The sequence below is a fragment of the Pelodiscus sinensis genome, chromosome 11 (genome assembly GCF_049634645.1).
Source record: "Pelodiscus sinensis isolate JC-2024 chromosome 11, ASM4963464v1, whole genome shotgun sequence".
Classification (NCBI taxonomy): domain Eukaryota; kingdom Metazoa; phylum Chordata; order Testudines; family Trionychidae; genus Pelodiscus; species Pelodiscus sinensis.
The window spans coordinates 20,123,616-20,139,550 of NC_134721.1; the positions used below are offsets into that span (position 1 = coordinate 20,123,616).

Genomic DNA, 15,935 nt, shown 5'->3' on the forward strand with positions numbered 1-15,935 from the left:
GTTTAAGGGTCCTTCAAACTTAATGAACCAGAATCTGACCTAAGTTACAATGGTGTAAATGGAGTAAAGCCACTCAGGTTTAACACCTCCATACCTGAGATCAGAATCTGGTCCCGTGTAGCAATGGACCCATTTATAGTTAACCGTGTTTGCTAAGCTGTGATGGCACACTGCAATGGAAAGTACCCACTAACGAGATCATACATATTCATCATCATCCTCTTTGGAGACATGAATTCGTATCCTATTGAAGTAATGTGATGAAAACACATTAGTGGTCCCATTCTAGCACAAGAACGGCACTCTGGCTACGTCTACACTGGCGCATTCTCACACAAAAACTCTTTTGCGAAAGAGTTCTTGTGCAAAAACTCTTCCAGAAGAGAGCGTCTACACTGGCATGTGCTTTTCCGCAAGAGATGTTCTTTTGCGCAAGAGCAACCATGCCAGTGTAGACGCTCTCTTGCGCAAGAAAGCTCTGATGGCCATTTTAACCACAGGGCTTTCTTGCACAAGAAATTTATGTTGCCTGTCTATACTGGCTTCTTGAACAAGAACAGTTGCGCAAAAGGGCTTATTCCTGAGCAGGAGCGTCAGAGTTTTGGCGCAAGAAGCCCTGATTTCATACATTAGAACGTCAGTTTACTTGCCCAAGAACAGGTGGCCAGTGTAGACAGGCAGCAAGTTTTTGCACAAGAGCGGCCACTTTTGCGCAAGATCGCGCCAGAGTAGACACAGCCTCTGAGGCAAGTTGTTAGAGACAGGCTCTCTCAGCTCAGGAACTTCTCCACTAGTAACTGGTGCAAAAACAACCACTGTGTCTTTGTTCCAAAATCCTTCCTTAAAATGTATGTCTTCCAATAAACCTACCAGTCTTAGCCCACTTCTTTCAAAAGTGCTTTAACAAAAACCTTTTATTAACAAAACGCATAATAGCAACCCTCTGATAATCTTCCTCCACTTTTCTAGAGAATCTGCATAGGTGATTTGTCTGCCATTTAGACCCCAATTTAGCAGAGCACTTAAACTTGTGCTTAATAAGTCAAAGAAACTACTTATAGGCTTAAAGTTAAGCATGTGCTTAAGTAATGTACTGAATAAAGACCCCCAACTCCTTGTACTGCACCGAGCACACTGTCAAAATGCAATTTATCAATAACATAATAAATAACAAAAAAAAAATCTTCTAGTAAGATCTGCAGTACTCTGTGGAAGAAACATAAGCAAAATCTACCCAATTAGACTTGTCTATTTTTCCCTCTGGGCAAAATGTCTGTCCCTCAAGCATATTATTTATTCGTTATTATTTATACAGCACTATAGGTGTGCATGATGCTTTACAGACAAGCACAGTTCCTGCCTCCAAAATAACTTACAGTCTAAGGACCTGACCACACAATCCACTACTTCTCACACAAACAGTCTTTTTCCTGTGGGTCCCACTGACTTCAACAGGATTAGTCATATGAGCAAGGTTTTCAGGACTGAACCCTGGACTTCTTTCCAATCAACACCCCCCATAACACTACTCATTCCATGTGCTGTAATACAGAATCTCTGTAACCTATGTTTGCAATGAATCAGCCAGTCATTTCAGATTTTTTTAAACTCATTTAAACCTCCCCTATAATCTATAGAACCACTTAGAAAAACTTAAACACATTTGTGTTATATGTGGACAACCCCACCCCTCAAACCTGGGAACCCACTAACTGCTGAAAAAGTGGAGCTTATAATAGAAACATGGATAGACCCTTAGCTAAAACACCATGCCAGCAGCAGCTGTAATATATTTTCCTGCTGTGTTCCCAGGGCTGGGATGTAAAATGTATTAGACCATTTCATTGTCTCGAAGGTAGAAATTGGTGTTAGATTTTTTTTCAGTGCAAAGAAACATTATATTACAACCCTCATCTTGACACAGTTGCTTGGGGAGTTTGAAATAAAAGCAGCTTGTTAACTTGCTGGCAATCCTTATGATTAAGAAAAAAGTGGAAAAAACTGAAAAGCTCTTCTTCCAACTAAATGGCATGTAAGAGAGCTTCCAGCAGACTAGGTCAACGTTTCTAGAGATTTGCACTTCAAGTGAACGGGAAATGAACAAATATTAAGCAGGAACAAATATTAATAGTATGTTGCATTTATGTACTGCTGAACCTTCCATGCAAGGAATACAAAGCACCTTCAAAACAGGAATCATTAACACCCAATGAAGTAAAGCTCAGTTACTACAGTAAGATAATTTTATAGATTGGTTTACTGAGGCACAGGGAAGCAACTTGCTCAAGGATATACAGATAGTCAGTATCAGGATTAGAAGCTGGTTCTCCTGATTTCCAACCCTAAACTATAATCACTAACTTATCCTATTCCCCTTATGAAAATATACAGTTTGATCCTGCCAGGTGCTGAGTAATTCAACTCTGACTTCAATGGAAGCTGAGGGAACTCAAAACCTTGTGGCTTCTGCCACTAAATGCCACATAAATCGTTTAACCACACTTCTAACAACATAACTATTCTTAATAAGTTTTCATTATGGAACAAATAATCTTCTTAGTCATCGTTACATATAGATAAGATCCTGAGTACAGCATTCATTTCTGCAATCATTGAATCAATACAAAAATTAATTAAAAAGAAAAGATGGATCTTGTCAGTCCCTGAAGAGAAGTCACCTGCTTTACACTATAACCCTAGTTTTCATCTTTGCTCTGACACTGAGTTCATCTGCAGACTAGGGCAAATCTCATCATCATGCTATGAACAGCAATAAATACATTAACGTGAGTGCCACATAGAGGCTTGAGAGGAGCATTAATATGTATAAAGCGCTTTACAGAGGGAAAAAATCCAGATATTTTAAGTGCTGATAAAGAATGGCTTATTCATTGTTATTAATTGTTGCCTCCAGGTGACTATAAATCAGAAAAAATCTGTACTATTCATATAGGCTGGGATTTTCAAAGGAGTCTGAGGAAGTTAGTTAGGTGCCAGGTTGAGTTTCAATGGAAGTTGGGCACCTAACTCCTTGGGGTACAACTACACAGCAACATTATTTCAAAATTACTAGCGTTATTTCAAAATAACTTAGTCCATGTCTACAGAGCAGGCAGTTATTTTGAAATAATGTCAAAATATTGTCAAGCTGGAGTTCTTACTCCAATTCCTGTAAACCTCATTGTATGAGTAAGGGAAGAGGAAGAGTGTTCTATTTCGAAATAAGTTCTGTGTGGACCCTCCCAATTTTGAAATAAGCTATTTCAAAATAAGCTACGCAATTGACATAGTTCGAGTTAAATTCTGTTGTGTAGACACACCCTTAGGGTATGTCTACATTGCATTCCTCTTTCGAGAGAGGAATGCAAATGCAGCTGAGTGAAATTGCAAATGAAGCACGGATTTGAATTTCCCACGCTTCATTTGCATAATTGCGTCCGGGCGCTATTTCAAAATACCCTATTACGAAAAAAGAAACACTTTCTAGACGCGGTTATTTCGAAAGAAACCCCTTCTTTTGAAATTACCCTTACGTCTTATAAAATGAGGTTTAAGGGTTATTTCGAAAGAAGGGTTTACTTTCAAAATAACCGCATCTAGACAGCGTTTCTTTTTTCAAAATAGGGTATTTTGAAATAGAGCCCGGACGCAATTATGCAAATGAAGCACGGGAAATTCAAATCCGCGCTTCATTTGCAATTTCGCTCAGCTGCATTTGCATTTCTCTCTCGAAAGAGGAATTCGGTGTAGACATACCCTCAGTGTCCCTGGAAAATCTCAGCTACTGTTGCCTAATCCTGCAGTCATTGCTCACAATGTGCCCCTGAAAAGTGTTGAGGGCCTGATTGTTAGGGATACTGAGCAGTATACCCAGCATGTCAGTGGAAATCATTGAAAGTGTAGGTGTTCAACAGCTCTGGAAAATCAGGCCCTCAACTCCCACTGGCTACCATGGGAGCAGAAGCCCTTAGGACTGGATCCACACCATTTAATGCACTGTGTCTTTTTGTGGCATTAACTAAAAGCCACAATGGTTACCAGATTTTCTGGCTGTCTGGCAGCTTGTACTTTGCCACCAAAGGAAAACAATTCAATGTCCCTAAGCCAGTCTATGAACTACGGCATTAAGGCTACCTATTGTAACTTAGTATGGGGCTGCCGTTGCCAAACAGACTGGTTACCATAGGAAACCTTTCTATCATTGCACTGTGAAGCACAGAAGCCAAACCCAAGTGCTCTGTCTTGCCTGTGAAATCAAACAGATGTTTTTATAATCTTTGATGGAGCCAAGTTTTGCCCTTTTCCCAGCAGAAGAAAAAAAAGACACAGTGCTAAAGCAGCTCTGTTGTTTAATAATTTGTGACTTTTGCTAAAGGGGAAAATAGGCATCTTTATCCGGCATAAAAATTTATATTTCAGTGTCTTTGTAGCCATGTTGATCCCAGGATACGTGGATACACGGCAGATGAGGTAATATATTTTAATGGACCAAATTTTGTTGATGGGAGTGAAATGTTTTCAAACTTCAGAGAGCTCATATTCAGATCTGGAAAATGTAACCAGCTAACTACAAGATGGGACAAATTGTTAAACATCCAGTAAACATATGTTGCCAGAAACCACTTAAAATAAAGTGGGCACGAGTGATAATTTCCAACCTGAGTTTTGTAAAGCTCAAAAGCTTGTCTCTTGCACTCTTGTTTGTCTCTTAGTTCAATAAAAGATATTGCCCTCCCACCTTGCTTCTATTAACATTCATGTCCACTTAGTAACAATTTGTGACAATGGTAAACTTGCACACCAAATGCAATGAAACAATTCAGCCTGTGTTCCCTCTCTATGTACTGTACACATCCTGCACTGTCCTGCTGCAGAAATATACAGAGGGACGTGGGAAGAGAACAGCTACAACTGAACACACATTCTTAGAGCTGCCTTTCCTCCATGTCTGTACAGAGAGCAACAAATGAAAAGAAAGAGAAAAATAAAGTCTGTGAGTCACCACTAGTTCACTGGGGACAGGGAACGTGGGAATAAAGATGGTCCTTGATAAAAGAGGGGGTGGTTGTATGTATGCAAAAACCACTGCATGTTTGACTTCATAGTAAGCCACGTAGGAATCCAATTGATTGTCACAATGAACCTAAATTTACACATGGATACTGAATTAATGTAAATCATTGCCAAAAAGGAGCTTATTGTACTCAGCATGTCTTCCTCAATTTTCTAAATTGTGTACATAAACCAGAATCACTCATAGTGATGGATCAGAGGAGGCTATGAGATGGATTTGAACAGAGACAGTCCTGGGAATGCAGAATCCACATACAAATTCTAACACCCACTTCAATCCAGGGCAGAAGTTTGGCTTCATACTACTGTAAACCTCTGAGAGAGGTCTGGGTTTGGCTGCTGACATACTCTTTCTCAACCATCACCCAAATCCAAAGTCTGACAGGGATTCAGGTGCTAAGGTCTGGGATAGACCATTAGAGCCTGATATGCATCACTGAAGTCTATGGAGATTTGCAACAGATTTTAATGGGGTACAGTGTGCAAGTTCACACCCACAGAGACTCAGGCCTGTACACAGGGCGAGTGCAAAGGGTGCGAAAGCACCCCCCATGGTCCCCTAAGTAAGTATACTCCGCAGGAGCAGTGAGCTGTCTGAGCCTCCCACAGCCATGCTTTGACCAGCTGAGGGAAGGCTGGGGCTGATTTCCCAGCTTATGTGGGGGACCATTGGGGTGCATTTACACCCTTGTGGTCCACATTTACAAAAAAAGCACATACCCCCACAGAAATGCGTATGGGCCTGAGACTAGTTATAACATTCCGGTCAGGCTTTTGGTTCTGATTCCAAGCACCACCAACCCAAAGTCCAGTGGTTCTCACATGCAGGCTTCTGACTGAATCCCATCTCTAATTTGCATTTATACGACAATGCTTATGTCAGATACACAGATATGTGAAAGCTGTATCACTTTCGATGTTTACACTGGATTAGACAAAGCACCGGAGAATGGACTGAAGAGAACAATTCCAATGGACAAACTAATAAATCTTTTCCGCCTCTCACTTCCATGATTCTCAAATCCCACCAGACTTCAACCTGATGGATTGTTATCACTTACTCAGCTAGTCAAGAAGGTTCACGGTTATTAATCCAAACATGAGACCCAATTCTAAAGTCCTTACAATGATTTTAAAAGTGTTTTGCCTGAGTAATAACTTCAAGATTGGGACCATGGAGAATCCAGTCTCAGCCAAGCATTCCAGTCTATGCACTGCTGGATATCAGCAGGGGCTCACCACACTGTCTGTTTGGGGTGTGCTGAGCCCTGTCCTGCAGAGCTCTAGGTTGCCTTTTACAGTCTCTCATCTACTAAACAGCTGGGTTTCTGCCAGCAGGTGGTTTCCCTAGGATAAAATCATCTCACTGTAGTGTAGTATCACATGGATTACCTAACTTTTTTCCACCGACAGGGGGTTATAGTGCCTTGAACCACACCCCTTCTGCCTCAAAATCTGCTCTCTTGAGCTGCACTTTTATCAGAATTAGGGGCTCTCCCCAGTAGGGATTCCCCAACTCTGCACTCTGATCTTCCACAGGGACATATCTGCTCCCTGCGCCACGGCCCTTGAAAGGGAACCTTCCAGTTTCTCACCCTCTACAGAAGAGGTGTCCCACCATCCTAGAAAACTAAGCTGCGGCCTTATCTGGGGCACCTTCCGAACTTTCTCAGTGGTTCTCCTAATGTTGGGACTCTGCTCTCCTGGACTCCGCTGTTACCTGGGTCCCCACGAGGGTGGGCAACTGCAACATCCCAGGAGTCTCGCTCCCCATCCCAGAGGAGGAATCCCCACTCCTGAGATCCAATATCAGCGAGGATGCTGAAGCTCCCCTGAGCGGGGCAGCGGGGTCCCCACTAACGACAGGCGCGTCTCCAGAGCTGCCTCCCTCCCACCACAAGGCTGCCCAGGGGGGGGCCCGATCCCAGCCCCCCGCCGCCTACCTGGATGTTCCTCTTCTCGCAGGCCGGCCCGGTGCCCTGCACCACGCTGTCCAGCACGTCCACCCGCCCGGAGTCGGGCTCCACGAAGCACGAGTGCCGGGCCTGCCGGATGCGCCGCTCGATGTCGGCGAAGCGGAAGGCGCAGAGCGCCGAGTTGTGGCGGGCCCCGGGCGGGGCGGCGCCCTCGAAGACCCCGAAGAGCAGCTCCTGCGGCCGGGCCCCTTCCCCGCCGGCGGGCGCCAGCTGCAGGGCGGCGGCGGCGGGGAAGACGGAGAGCAGGCGGGTGAAGCCGCTGCCGCCGCCGGGCCCGCACTGCAGCCCCAGCTGGATGTAGGACTCGGTCAGCTTCTTGGCTTCGCCGGCGCTGGCGTTGCGGCCCGGCTCGGCCAGGCAGATGCGGGCCAGCAGGCTGTGCGAGTGGCTCTCCTTGTCGCCGGCGTTGGCCTCGCTGTTGAGGGCCAGGTAGGCGTAGGCGGCGCCCCTCAGCGGCGGGGCGGGGTGCAGGAAGGCGCGCACGAAGCTCAGCTTGTGGCGGGCCTTGTGGCCCTGCTTGATCTTGAAGATGTTGTCGTCTGAGGGGTTGAGGTCGAAGGTGAAGAGCTTGGCCAGGTCGCCGCGGGCGTTGAGGGCGCGGATGGCGATCTCGGGCGTGTTCTCGAAGCGATGGTCCTCCAGGCTCTGGTTGCGCGGGAAGAAGGGGCTGCCGAAGCCCGTGTAGGTCGCCCCCACCAGCAGCCGCGTGTCCCGCCTCCCCGCCGCCGGCCGCAGCACCAGCCCCACGGTGGAGGCGTTGGGGTGGTTGGCCGCCACGTTGAGCATGCTGGGGAAGACGGTCACCGGCTCCCCGCCGCCGCTGGCGCTGCCCGGCGGGAAGCTCACGGCCACGGCGGAGATGTTGGCCATGCTGCGCAGCTGGCAGAAGCCCTGGTAGATGGAGCCGCACACCACCACGATGCCCTGCTCCGGGTCCGGCTGCAGGATCTTGTTGTAGTTGTTGGTCAGCCGCCTGGGGTGCTCGCAGGAGGCCTGCGGCAGCTGGGGTGCGTGGCACAGGGGGTTATCCGGCACCGGGCCCACCTGCTCCTCCACCTCCAGCGTCAGGTTGGGGCCGGAGAGCTGGTAGAGCCGGTTGACAGCCGCCAGGTAGATCTTGCTGCCCGGCCCGTCCAGAGCGAAGTTGTTGGTCAACGTGGGCGAGAGGAACTTGTGCTGCACCTCCAGGCCGGCGTTGGGGCTGGCGAGGAGGGCCAGCAGCAGCAGGAGGGGGGTTAGCACCTTAGCGCCTCTCTCCCCGGGAGTCATCCTGCCGCCTGGGCTGCTGCTCTGCAGAGTGCATGAGGCTCCACGGGAAAGGGGGCTTTGCAAAGCCAGGGGAGGAAAACCTGCTTCCTGCGAAGCCAACACGCCTCAGCACTGAGTGACGCCAGGAGGGAAGTCCGGAGCTTTTGTTGCAATCGCAGCCTTTGCCTGGTTACTGGACCTTCCTCTCTCTCTCTCTCTTCTCGCCAGCGCGGAGATCGGATGGGGTTAAACTCCCGATCTCGTCTTTGCAAAAAGCAGCACCCTCCCCCCTCTCTCTCTCTCTCTCTGACAGCTCCGCTCTGCCTGTGAAGCGATCCGCCGCTCTCAGACTTCTCCTCTCTTTCGCTTCTCTCCTTTCTGCATTACTCATGATGTGTGTTTTTTTTTAATTTAGGGTTTGTCATGTGAATATGATTAAGTTAAAGATATTTTCCAAAAGCTGGAAGGCAAACGTCGCACCAGCCAACCACACAAAGAGACAGCCCTTGTTCCTTGATAGCAGCTCTTCTAACAAATAACTCTTGTGTTTGTGTGTGGGGGGGGGGGTCGTGTTTCTAATCAGAATATGGGACTGAAAGGGAGATAAGAACTTTTTCTCGTCCGGACATAAAGCAAGATTGCAACCATAAGTAAAAATAACCAAACAACATTCATTTTTGCCGACCCACTCCTATCCAGTCTTCCCTCTCCCCCCCCCCACTTCCCACAGTCAAAATAGGTTAACTCTCAGTGCTCTTGAAGTATTGCACTCCCCATAAAGAAGTTGTACAAGAAAGGATAACAAAGAAGAGAGGTCAGACTGTCTGGAGTTGGGGGTCAGGGATAAATTAAGTGGACAAATATTTCAAGTATGTAAGGGTGGGGGGATCTCTACCAATCCCACTGTATTTCAGTCACTGGCGCCATGCACTGCTTGTTGTTTTAATTCCCTCTGTTGCAATGGAGATGTGTTTGCACTGAGCTGCTCTTTATTTAATGTGCTCAAGAAAAGCTGACATCCCCCAAGCTTGAAATCTTCTACTCATTCCCAGGGCAGGTATAGCACAGGCAGCAGAATTCCCTGACACTGCTCTGATAATGTTCCTGAATCCTATCCAAGAAGACTTAGGAATGAGAGCTTAGTAGGGATCGGGTTGGGGTAGTATACCTCTTCCATCTGCACCCACAAAATAAACTCTGCACCTGTGAGTTGCTGCTCACAGTAGATTGTGCAGGTGTTCAAATTATAATTGTGCATATTCTTTGAGCTCCATTGGGCATCTTGTGCTTGGTTTATTTGCATTAGGTACCCTATGGAGATAACACTCAGTTGTGCAGGTCAGAGGTCCTCTCTCTTCTTTCAGATGGCTTTTCTACACAGAAAAGTTATACCAATATTAGTTAAGGTGTGAAGTTAAACTAATATAGTGAAACTAGCGTAATGCCTACATGGACCCCCATTCCAGTGTACAAGTACCTTTATTGCTTTAGGATAGGTTTAAAAGAACCCCTCCACTGCAAAAAAGCAACTCTGATACTGGACTAAATGTTTACATGGAGTTTAAATCAAGACAGTTATACTGATTTAACTATATACTTATACCACTATATATGGAAATTTTTTACAAGATAGACAACCTCTTACATGTAGAATGAAATAGTTAACAATTTTGACACAAATTATCATCACTAGACCTCTGAGTTTACCCCTCACTAAAATTCAGGGTTTTAGAACTAATGTTCTAATCTGCAGGCTTTCTGCAGATTGACATAGAGATCTCTGCCTCAGTTACCGAGTGCATGTTGATAACGTTTACTGTGCACTCCTACTAGCTAGAAACTGATTTATTTTTTTGAATGAAAACAGATCAGAATTAAGAGGTATTTGTATGCCAATATTGGCTGAATGTATGCCCTGGCATTCAGTCTCTCTTTCACTTTCATTGACCTTTCTACAGATTTTCCCAATTTGGAGAAGTTTTGTGTGTGTGATGTGAGCACCCATCCTCTGAAAATAAACTGAAACCCATACCAAACTCATTTAATATAATCACTAGTTGCTAACAATGGGCTGATTGTTTTCTCCCTCAGGAAAATCAGCAGGATAACACTAATGTGGAGAAAATCTCAGCAAGATTTCTTCCTAATTGTTCCATCAGAGGAAGAAGGGTAAGATTGTCCTGGGACTGGGTTGTCTTATCACTCTTTCAACTTAAGCTGGAAGGAAATGAGGTAGCTCCAAGCCCCACTTCTTGTCTGCTCACTCCCCAGTGTGGAGCCACAGACTTATCGAGCGTCATCTCTGAGATCAGAGGAGGACTGAAGTGTCCTTCATTCTTGTAGTTGTATATTGTCACAATAATTGCTGTACATCTTAAGGCCTTGGTCCCCACAGTTCTTTGGAAGTGTAAGAATCTTTGTTTCTCTAGGAAAGTTTCTATCACTTGTGGTTCTGAAAAAAATCTTGGAAACATAATCTGTTAGTTAATGCCTATTACGCCCGCTGGTGTGTAGGGCAGCAACGAAGGTTCTCCATTTTTTGTTTGTCTTTGGCCATTTTCTCCAGTGTGTCCCAGTTGTAATTCATTCTCTTCATGTCTGACTCAACAGTACGCCGCCATGTTGTCTTGGGGCTCCCATGTTTCCGTCGTCTTTCAGGCGTCCAGTGAAGTGCTATCTTTACAATGGCATCTGCCTCCCTTCTCATCACGTGCCCTATCCATCTCCAGCATTTTCTCATAATGATAGTTGTCATGAACTCCTGGTGGCATCGCAGGAGCAGGTCGTGGTTGGAGATTGCATTTTTTGGCCGAAAACAATGTATCTTACGAAGGCTGGTGGTGTGAAAGGATGAGAGTTTGGCACGGTTGCACTCTGTCATCTGCCAGCACTCTGAGCCATATGGTAGTGTTGATATGACACAGCTCTGGTACAGCTTAAGCTCTAGCACACCTTAAATAAACCAAATGGTAAATAAAATAATACTTATATGTATTATCTTGGTGCCTTCTTCCACTAGGGAAGGGTGTGAGTTGTGCATTGAGAGGCCTAACCATGCATAGATCAGGGGCAGGTAGTTAGGTCTGATGTTTGGTCACTAGACTCCTGGCAGGCTCATACTAATAGATTCTGTGCCTCTCTTTCAATATCGGGAGCCATCCCTGTGCCTGGGCTGTTCTCATGTTACTTCAGTTATTTTCACTTATACAAAACATATAATTGAGACTGATGGGGATTTTGGATTACTCGTATTCTGGATAGAAATGTCCTCTGTTGTCTAATCTCATTTCTACACCTGCTAGCTTCCTTCACCCCTTTCATGTCCCTTTCACCCATTTCAGAGCACTAATTAATACATAACTGCAATAACCATGCGATGTTCACTGAAGATGTGCATAGAATTAAATAGTGCTTTCTCATTAACTCATTGTCCTTGCTAATCATAACTATCCATTACAGATATTGGTTCTTTTTAAAAAGATTGTTTGGGGTTTTTTATTTTCAAATTTTAAATACTAGAGTATCATTAACTCCCCAGAACTAAACTCATGCTCTAAAATATAACACTACATTATATTTAGCACCTTCCATTCTAGGATGTCAAGGGCTTTATAAATGCTGGCTAATTAAGCCCTAAGTGTGAGGCAGGTAAGTATCATTATCCATATTTTACAGAAGGAAAAGCTGAAGCATGGAGGTCTTCATTTTCCAAAAAATTGACGAGTTATGTAAATGCTTCTCTTTTGGGGAGCCCCATCCCATAATCTGTCTTTTTTAGGGTTTCCTACCACCACTCATTACCACGATATCTGGTCTCCTTCCAAATGAGATGACCCTTTTAAAGGACCTCATATTAGACACCCAAAATTTTAGGCAACCAAAATAACAAGTAATATCTGAAAATTTAGCCCCAGGTGAATAAGTGAGTTGCCCAAAAGCATATAGTTACTGGCCTTGTCAGGGTTAAAAGCCAAGCATCCTGACTTCCAGTTTACTGTAATGACTACTTTCCTACACTGATATAGTTTAAGCCAAAATATTGGTAGTATTGCAAGATTATCAGGTAAATATTTCATTTTTGTTGTTGTCAGGAAACAATCCTCTGACGAGATGCTTTGAGGATGATTTTTTCCAGAAATGCTCATTCCCATTATTACTAGTGCAATTGGAATCCCTAAAGAATATGTTCAGATAATGCTATTAATAGAGGAGTTTTAATCTCCACTATGCAGCTCGTAGTATTTTTCTTTGTTCAGAAAGGAATGAAGGTCCGAAAACAACCAACAAAAAAAACCTGTCTATGCCTCTGAATTTGGACAATTACCCCCGGCCAGAATCTGTTTCTGTTTGACACTTATGCAGGTTAAAAGATAACATCTTTTTAGACAGGGGGAGGGGGAAGTGTGTGTGGGGGCAGGAAAGGTGTGTGTGTGTGTGTGTAACAACTCAAAACCATTTTAATCATTAATAAATATATTTACCCAAGCACAGATGTTCTATAGAGAGAACATGAGTTACTCATGCACTTACTCAGGTTATATTGACTCAACATTGTCAAACAGCAGGCTCTGTGTCTAGCCCTTTTACTATGCTGAGTACAAACATCTATTTATTTTCCTGGTTTTAGCAGCAAGCTACCAGAGCACAGCTTGACTTTAGGGGGACAGCTCACAATTCCATGTTGGAAATGAACTGGTTTGACTCAGCAGACCCAAATAAATAACCCACCAAGCTGACCATTTGGAAGAAAGAAAGAAAGAGACTGGTTTCTAGATATAACACGTCATTCAATGTGTGACACTGCCTAGAATCAAGTGAGTTCTCCAGCATTCAGTGCTGTTTGTCTCTCACACCATGTCTTCCGTAGCATGGTCGCTATGTTAGGGATAGAAATTCTAAGAGAGTGTCTGTAGCTTAGTACACGGAGCACCTGGAAATCAGAAAAAAAATTTTTTTTTTGTTTATTGTACAAATAGTATCTGGAAATGGTTGGCAGTTTCCCAAGCCTGATTTAAGTGTTGCCTGGTGTGTGTGTGGGAGTGAGAGAGAGGTAGATAGAAGTGTTGTGAGTAGATTTGTGCAAAACTCAGAAGTTTCTTCTTCATCTTCTTTTTTGTGGCAGGCTGTAATGTGGGTGTGCTTTGGGCTTGACATGACCTCCATTTGTCTGAGTTGTGAAACCAATCTCAAAGCAAAAGTTCACTCAAAATTGATGAGTTTCACCTGCAAACATAAGAGAGTGAAAATTTTAAGTTAAGTCCAAATCTGCCACCGGCATCCCATATCCACTCCATTCCTAGGGGCTTCGTCTACACTTCAGGCTTCTTGCACAAGAACTTTTTGCGGAAGATATCTTCCACAAAAAGGTCTTGTTCAAGAGTTCATCCACACTGTCATGTGCTTTTGTGCAAGAGATGCACTTTTGCGCAAGAGAGTGTCCACACTGCCAGGGTGCTCTTGCACAAGAAAGTTCTGATGGCAATTCACAGGATGGCCATCAGAGCACCTGTACTTTTTCCGATAGGGTTTCTTGTGCAAGATACCCCTGTAGTCCATCCACACACACCTTTTTGCTCAAGAGCTCTTCTAGAAAGAGGAATAACTCTTGTGCAAAAAGCCCTGTCTTCTGACAATCTACTGTACTTTTTCTTGTGCAAAAACACGCTTGTAGTGTGGCCGCTCTGTGAGTTTTTGAGCAAAAACTCTGCAGAGTAGACGTAGCCCAAGGGTATGGATGGGGGCGGGAGAGATCAGCAGGAGCCACATTGGACAGTGAGGAAGGATGGCCACAGGGGAGGCCTTTAACCCCACAACCTCTCCAGTCCTCACACAGACTAAATTAAACTGGCTAAGTTAGCTAGACAAATTCATACTGAAACAGAGTGATTGTCCACTAGAACAATTTACTAAAAAATCATGCTAGGAAGCTTTTATGAGAGAACTGCTCCTGGAATTATTTTGGAGAAGTTCTGTGGTCCGTGTGGTCAGATTAGATGTTTATAGTGGTCCCTTCTGGCCTTGAAATGCCCTTTCTCTGTGTCTATAGGTTTTTGATAGGAGAGGGGGCTCATTGATAGAAGTGGGGCAGAGAGGGAAATGTGGCTCACGGGAGAATGGGGTTGGAACAAGAACAAAAAGAAAAGAACTCAGCAGGAATTGTCTCTAATATGGATCTGATCACTGTGCTTATCTGCTGCTCCCACATCTTCTCTCCTTTGCCTAGCTTTGCACAGGGGGGCTGTCTAGACTGGCAAGTTTTTCCGCAAAATCATCTGCTTTTGCGGAAAAACTTGCCAGCTGTCTACACTGGCCGCTTGAATTTCCGCAGAAGCACTGACGATCTCGTGTAAGATTATCAGTGCTTTTGCGGAAATACTATGCTGCTCCCATTCGGGCAAAAGTCTTTTTCCAAAAAACTTTTGCGCAAAAGGGCCAGTGTAGACAGCAGAGATTTGTCTTCCGCAAAAAAGCCCCGATCGCGAAAGTGGCGACTGGGGCTTTTTTGCGGAAAAGCACGTCTAGATTAGCCACGGACGCTTTTCCGCAAAAAGTGTTTTTGCGGAAAAGCGTCCTGCCAATCTAGACGCGCTTTTCCGAAAATGCTTTTAATGGAAAACTTTTCCATTAAAAGCATTTCCGGAAAATCATGCCAGTGTAGATGTAGCCGTAGATTGTAAGCTCTTTGTGGTTGATTGGCCTCATCATACATATTGTATCAATTAAGGACCTGCCTATTGCACTTCAAGGCACTCAAACAATGGTAAGGCAGTAAATAGACCAATTTATTTTCAATCCTTAGCAAATCTTTGAACAATCATTGACTGAGTTTCTAGTTTATGAATTTGCATTGCAATAGCTGTTTACAGTGCAACCAGGCAGATTTCATATGGCTAGCCTAGGTGATTTATCAGAAAGAGTAAGACAGCATCTCTTTGCTACAGATCTTCCTCACTAAACAGAATTTAGAGAGTGGGCTTAGGTTTGCTGCAAACAAACCCTTACAGCTGTGGCTGTGAGTGCAGAGAAGTCATGGCGGAACAGCATGGTTCTGATAGCACTGAGCTGCAGGCCCTCACTGCTCCTCTTAGCAAAATAGCAATTTATTGGGACCCTGAGAAGTTTTTAATAGAATCATATTTTTTTTCTCCTCAAGCCTCGTGTTCATAGATTAGCCTTTTTCAGTGCAATACAGAGCATCACAGGCTGTGCAACACAGGCAGTCCCTTGTAGCCTCTTTCACCCATCAGGCTAGTACATTCAGGCTACATCTACACTGGCAGCTTCTTGCTCAAGAACTCTTTTGTGGAAGAGTTCTTGTGCAAAAACTCTTCCACAAGAGAGCGTCTATACTGGTATGTGCATTTGCGCAAAAGCATCCATGGCAGTGTAGGCGCTCTCTTCCGCAAGAAAGCTCTGATGGCCATTTTAACCATAGGGGCTTCTTGTGTAAGAAATTCATGTTGCCTGTCTACACTGGCCTCTTCTGGAAGAGCTCTTGTGCAAGAGGGCTTATTCCTGAGAGGGAGTGTCAGAGTTCTCGCACAAGAAGCCCTGATTTTCTACAGTACAATGTCAGTTTACTTGCGCAAGAACGTAGCCAATGTAGACAGGCGGCATGTTTTTGCACAAGAGCAGTCA

At 44.6% G+C, this 15,935-nt stretch overlaps 1 protein-coding gene across 1 annotated transcript in view; it reads right to left on the reverse strand.

The window, feature by feature from the left end:
• PLXND1 (plexin D1) overlaps window positions 1–8,487 on the reverse strand; it is a 145,410-nt gene extending 136,923 nt beyond the window's left edge. The window contains exon 1 of the mRNA XM_075938737.1: window positions 7,017–8,487. Coding sequence (XP_075794852.1) covers window positions 7,017–8,318 — 1,302 coding nt within the window. The 5' untranslated portion in view covers window positions 8,319–8,487. The remainder of the gene's footprint in view (window positions 1–7,016) is intronic.
• Window positions 8,488–15,935: the final 7,448 nt, after the last annotated feature.